The 4,715-nt window shown below is 37.1% G+C and overlaps 1 protein-coding gene across 1 annotated transcript; it reads left to right on the top strand.

Moving 5' to 3' along the window:
* The first annotated feature begins 1,147 nt into the window (after positions 1 to 1,147).
* Positions 1,148 to 3,837, top strand: LOC131688830 (uncharacterized). Its single transcript, XM_058973380.1, has 4 exons — positions 1,148 to 1,430; positions 3,069 to 3,199; positions 3,268 to 3,434; positions 3,501 to 3,837. Exons 1-4 carry the CDS (start codon positions 1,277 to 1,279, stop codon positions 3,553 to 3,555), a joined length of 507 nt encoding a protein of 168 aa, XP_058829363.1. The 5' UTR covers positions 1,148 to 1,276; the 3' UTR covers positions 3,556 to 3,837.
* The last annotated feature ends 878 nt before the right edge of the window (positions 3,838 to 4,715 follow it).

Here is a 4,715-nt window from a genome sequence, read left to right as displayed (position 1 = left end):
AGAAAAACTTTTGCTCATTGAAAGAAACTCCTGCTTTACGCTTGATTTTTTAACTAATTTTCAAGCTACCTTCCATGATTTTGATCGACAGTTAATGAAATGAATAAAACGAGTTGAATATTGCTATTGAATTAGCATATTTTTACAAAAAAATTACGTCATTGCTACCCAATTTTGGCATATCTTTGCTCAGAAGGGATTCTATCATGAATCGACTGGTCTATAACTTTTCACAGAAACCCTCGCTACTCACCTTAAATGCCCTTTTGGGTTTAAAGCGGAAAGGTTGTATAAATCCAATAAATTAAAATCGTTAAGAATGAAAATTCTGTTCTTTTACATTTGTTAATATAAAAAAACACCCAAGTTACCACGAAACATCATTAGCCCTTTCTTGCCCAGGTTGTTTATACACATCAGTTTTGAACATCTATAACTTGCCCAAATTTTCTTAAGATAAGAAAGGCTAATAACTGCGACTATTGATTTTCATTTGAGCACATTCCAGTATTCCCAAAGTTACTCACACGTATTCTTATTTATGACGAATGCGAGATTCTTTCGGAGGCGATTCGAACGAATAGTAAGCCCACAGATAACAGACTAGAACAAAATTTCTTCAAAAACCTATGTAAACATTCGAATTGATATGCGTTGGAAATTAGTGCTTGACAGTTTCAATCCAACTGCATTGCATCGACCACTGCGCCACCTACAAATGTGTATCGGACGTTCGCTTTATTGGAAATGTCAGTGGTGGGTGCTTACACACATTTCGAATCGAGCCTATAAACGCGTTATCTGTGGTAAGCCCATTTGATCAGTTCGGTTTCAACGTTTCGCGTTCCGTCATGGCCCCCATATAGACGTTAAGTCCAAAATAGCAAATCCCCTATTATTATGAATGATCGATATTGCAAGCCTGGGAAAAATCATTTATTAAGCAATGAAAATCGAATTTTGTTGATTTTGCTTGATTCATCGAACCAAAATACTTAAAAGGCGCATTTCCAATGCAACGCGCTATATTCGATTTGAATTATTATAGCACCATTCGCGATTTCTTAGATTTGCAGATCAACTGTGAAAATATAGTTGCTGCTATCCGGCTATGTCAATGTCATTTAAATATTTTAGCAGCAGAAAAGATCGCGCTTTCGTTCCGAATCGACCATAAACATTACTTGTGAAAGTTGTGCGCGCGATTATTAGTTTTCAAAATATTTTATTTTTGCTGTCAAAATACCGTTCTTCAAAGTGTCGCATTCGCGAAAATATGTGCGATACACTGGTTATGAATGCGGTGGGTTGCAATCGTAAACGATTGCGGTCCAACGACGAGGGAGGTCATTTGATTCTTCAACGCAAGAAGTTCATCAACCAGCAGCAGATGGATCAGCAGGATGAGCGAAAGATGAGACAAGTTCAAGGTAGGATTTGGAAAGGAAATCAGTTCTTCAATAGCGCACTCGTTTTTACTCGGCGTATGTCAAAAAACAAAATGTAAGGTACCTCCACTATGACGGATTTCTTTTCCATACGTCTTATACATATTCGCAATAATAAACTTGGATTAAATGCATCGCGAATGATTCGATCAAATCTGGGCGAACTTTTGGACTGTCAATGCTGGCAGCACCAGCTATGATTTTTTTTTTCGTTTGGAAACCAAGGGGTCGATTAGTAAAAAAATGTTCTATATTTTCCGGTAATTGTCTAGAGACTACTGATACAGGTCCAATTTCAATACGTTTTTTGCCAAAAGGGTGTATTTTGACCTAAATAAACCAGCGGGACGCTGTCTAGCAAGTATTTCGTACCCAACATCAGCTGGATCGAACTTGATTATCACTGTTAAACAGCAATAAATAATACCTTTTACAAATATGTCAACGACTAGTACACGAGACATGCGAAACCGCTTACCCTATATTCTTTGTTTGGGGTGAAGTAACCAAAAAAACGGGGTCCAAAGTGCTGGATGTTGGGTACGCGCAAAATATATGTGATTTGACAACCACAGCCTACCCCTGAAATAAACCGAATCCGTGAGCAGAAATGTTAAATTTTTAACCAAATTTTGGTAAACTGAAAAATAAGTTGTGCTTAATAACACTCATAAACAATGACAGTGCTTTAACAAGTGAGCTTATTCTGTGGAGCTGTGTAATGCGGCTTTTTTCGCATATCCGAGGCCTAATATAAGGCAAATACGCTAACAGGCTATCGTCACAAATAAACATACAAATACAAGGATCCGAAGCGGCGCAAAGCCGCTCAGGTTCGGTTGGAAGAGGCGTTGATCAACCCGTCGCCGGGGTTACAAGCAAACCTGTGATGCTATAGCTATACTGCCCATAAACGCATAAGAGTCCCATGTGGATTTTTAGTCGAAAATGAGTTATCCGTTGGATTGTATTCTGTATCACCACTGAATCACACTGCACAAATAAGATTACCGGGTTTGTTCAGAAAATATAAAAAAAAATACCAAAACATGGTTGTCCCATCCATTTGGCTCAATGGATGGGACAATCTTGAACAGCGATTTTTGAACAGCATAAGAGTCCCATGTTTTTCAACATGGGACTTTTATGCTGTTATGGGCAGTATAGCCGACTCATAAAAGAGCTTGATACGCCTTTTCGATATGTTGACTATCATACATTGTCATAATCGTAGTCTTGAAATTTATGTATTGTGATACGTCAAATCAGATTATAATTCCTGAAAGCAGTTACATCGTTTGGTTTCTGCAATTCTTTAAGTGTTATGTGCTCTCGACACTTTTGTGAGCTTGGCCAATGAATGACTAAACAACCAACAAAAAGTTGGTTCAATATTAAGCTTAGGGCTAAATCACAGTGTTTTTGCGTTTGATTATCGGTGGCGCATTATTGAGTTTCTCATTTTATCAAACTCGCCGATTTCTGAACTTATTTGTGAAATTAAATAATTTCAGTTTTTCCCCAAAAAAACTTGCCATTTCTCAAATATTTTAATCAAAAAGCGGGATAAACCCAATCCACCAGCGAAATCCTTCATTGACCTAGCCATTTTCATTCCAGAGAAAACTATCAATATGCTGTTTCAGGGAGCAAAGACCTTCAACCGGCTTCCACCGGGAGTTTGCCAAAGCGAATGTCTGGCGCATGTGCGCCTCGTTGGTGGTGGTGAAATTGATTTCAATATGCGCAATGTAAGTCTTATTTTAACGCAAACCAGTTTCAACAAAGGTACTAATATTGAATCAAAACTTTCTTGCAGTGTCCCAGCTGGCTGGAGAAAAAGGCTGATCGTAAGTGTCGCATTTGTGACCGACTGTCGTTGGTGCATGCCGATTGCGTCAACTGTAACCTGGAGCTATGCGAGCATTGTGGCATCAGTTGCAACTATTGTCCGGAGAAGATTTGTTTGAACTGCGTTAATATTTTGTAAGTGCTTCGTTATTTTTTAAGAGTGCCTATATATGAACGAATTTCCTTTTACGTTTTTTGCAGTAATTGTCAAAACTCAGATGTTCCTTGTTGTGAGCGATGCAAGATTTTCAACTGAATGATTGCGTATCTTAAGATAAAAAATTATTTATAATGAACTCTAGTGTGTTTGCGTATTAAGGACGGCTTGGTATAATAATGTTTGCAATAATATATATTATTTTAACTTTGTAACTGAAGTTGTATGTAGTTCTTTGTGATTTGAAAACAGTTTGAGAAATCAGCACAAAAAACAGATATCGGGCAAAAGTTCCACCCTTCTCAACACTATATTACTTGCAGCGTCGTATACTATCAATTTAATTCACTTGAAGTAAATAAAACTAACACTGCGCACGCATTCAATTTTGTTTTTATTTCCCGTAGCTAGAAAATAATGCTACATTGAGAAACATAGTAAGAGCTAAGAGAAGAAGTTTCTTGCTTCTTAATTTACTCTATTCGTCCGAGTCCGTGTCGAAAATCTAATGAGAGCAAGTGACCATTTTTACCAGATAGCTTTTGCGTGCTTTTCACAACTGCTAAAAATAATTTGAAGTTGGCCACTAAACAAAGAATTTACAAATCTAGCTGCTTTTAAAACTTAAATTGTATTGTTATTGATGCCTCTGTTCACTCTGTAAACATAGCTACATCGTCATATACGAATTTTATTATTATTGTATCAAATGCTGAGGCTCATAAAAAGTATTCAGTTTAGATCTAGCATGGCTCATTTAGCATGCTCGCAACCCTTATGTAAATTTCCTGAACGCCAAAACGACCAGTCGCGATTGTCTTCTCTTAAACGGATCCTACACGAGACATGAGTATAGTCAATAAAAATATTGATAAGACTAAAGGGTCTCAATAAATATAATCAATATGTTAAAGAGGGCTTGCCGTATAAATAAATACCATTCCAGAAAGCTTCGGAACCATTTCCACACTATTCGTGTAATACTCACCATATTGGGAATATTATTGATATATTCAATCATTTAACTATTAAACTAGCATACTCAGGTTGGTTACCATTTCCAATATCTTCCATTAATATTGCTCTGGTGAACTTTGTCATTCGTATATATGTTTACCCTACTCCAAAAACCTGTAGAATAACATCGTCAAAAATCCTCGTCGTACAATATTACGGCAATAGCTCAATTGGCGTCAGTCCACTTAGTGCCATCGAGGATTTCTTCAGGAGATGGCGCGTACTGAAATAAAGCTTCCTTA

Source organism: Topomyia yanbarensis, chromosome 3, assembly GCF_030247195.1.
Source record: "Topomyia yanbarensis strain Yona2022 chromosome 3, ASM3024719v1, whole genome shotgun sequence".
NCBI classification, from domain to species: Eukaryota; Metazoa; Arthropoda; class Insecta; order Diptera; family Culicidae; genus Topomyia; species Topomyia yanbarensis.
This window is presented reverse-complemented; position numbering and strand designations above follow the sequence as displayed.

Excerpts from the sequence above, each read along its gene's own strand:
- LOC131688830 (XM_058973380.1), top strand. The coding sequence starts at position 1,277 with ATGTGCGATACACTGGTTATGAATGCGGTGGGTTGCAATCGTAAACGA. Across the intron at positions 1,431-3,068 it reads AAAGATGAGACAAGTTCAAG|AGAAAACTATCAATATGCTG; the intron begins GTAGGATTTGGA and ends TTTTCATTCCAG. Across the intron at positions 3,435-3,500 it reads TTGAACTGCGTTAATATTTT|TAATTGTCAAAACTCAGATG; the intron begins GTAAGTGCTTCG and ends CGTTTTTTGCAG.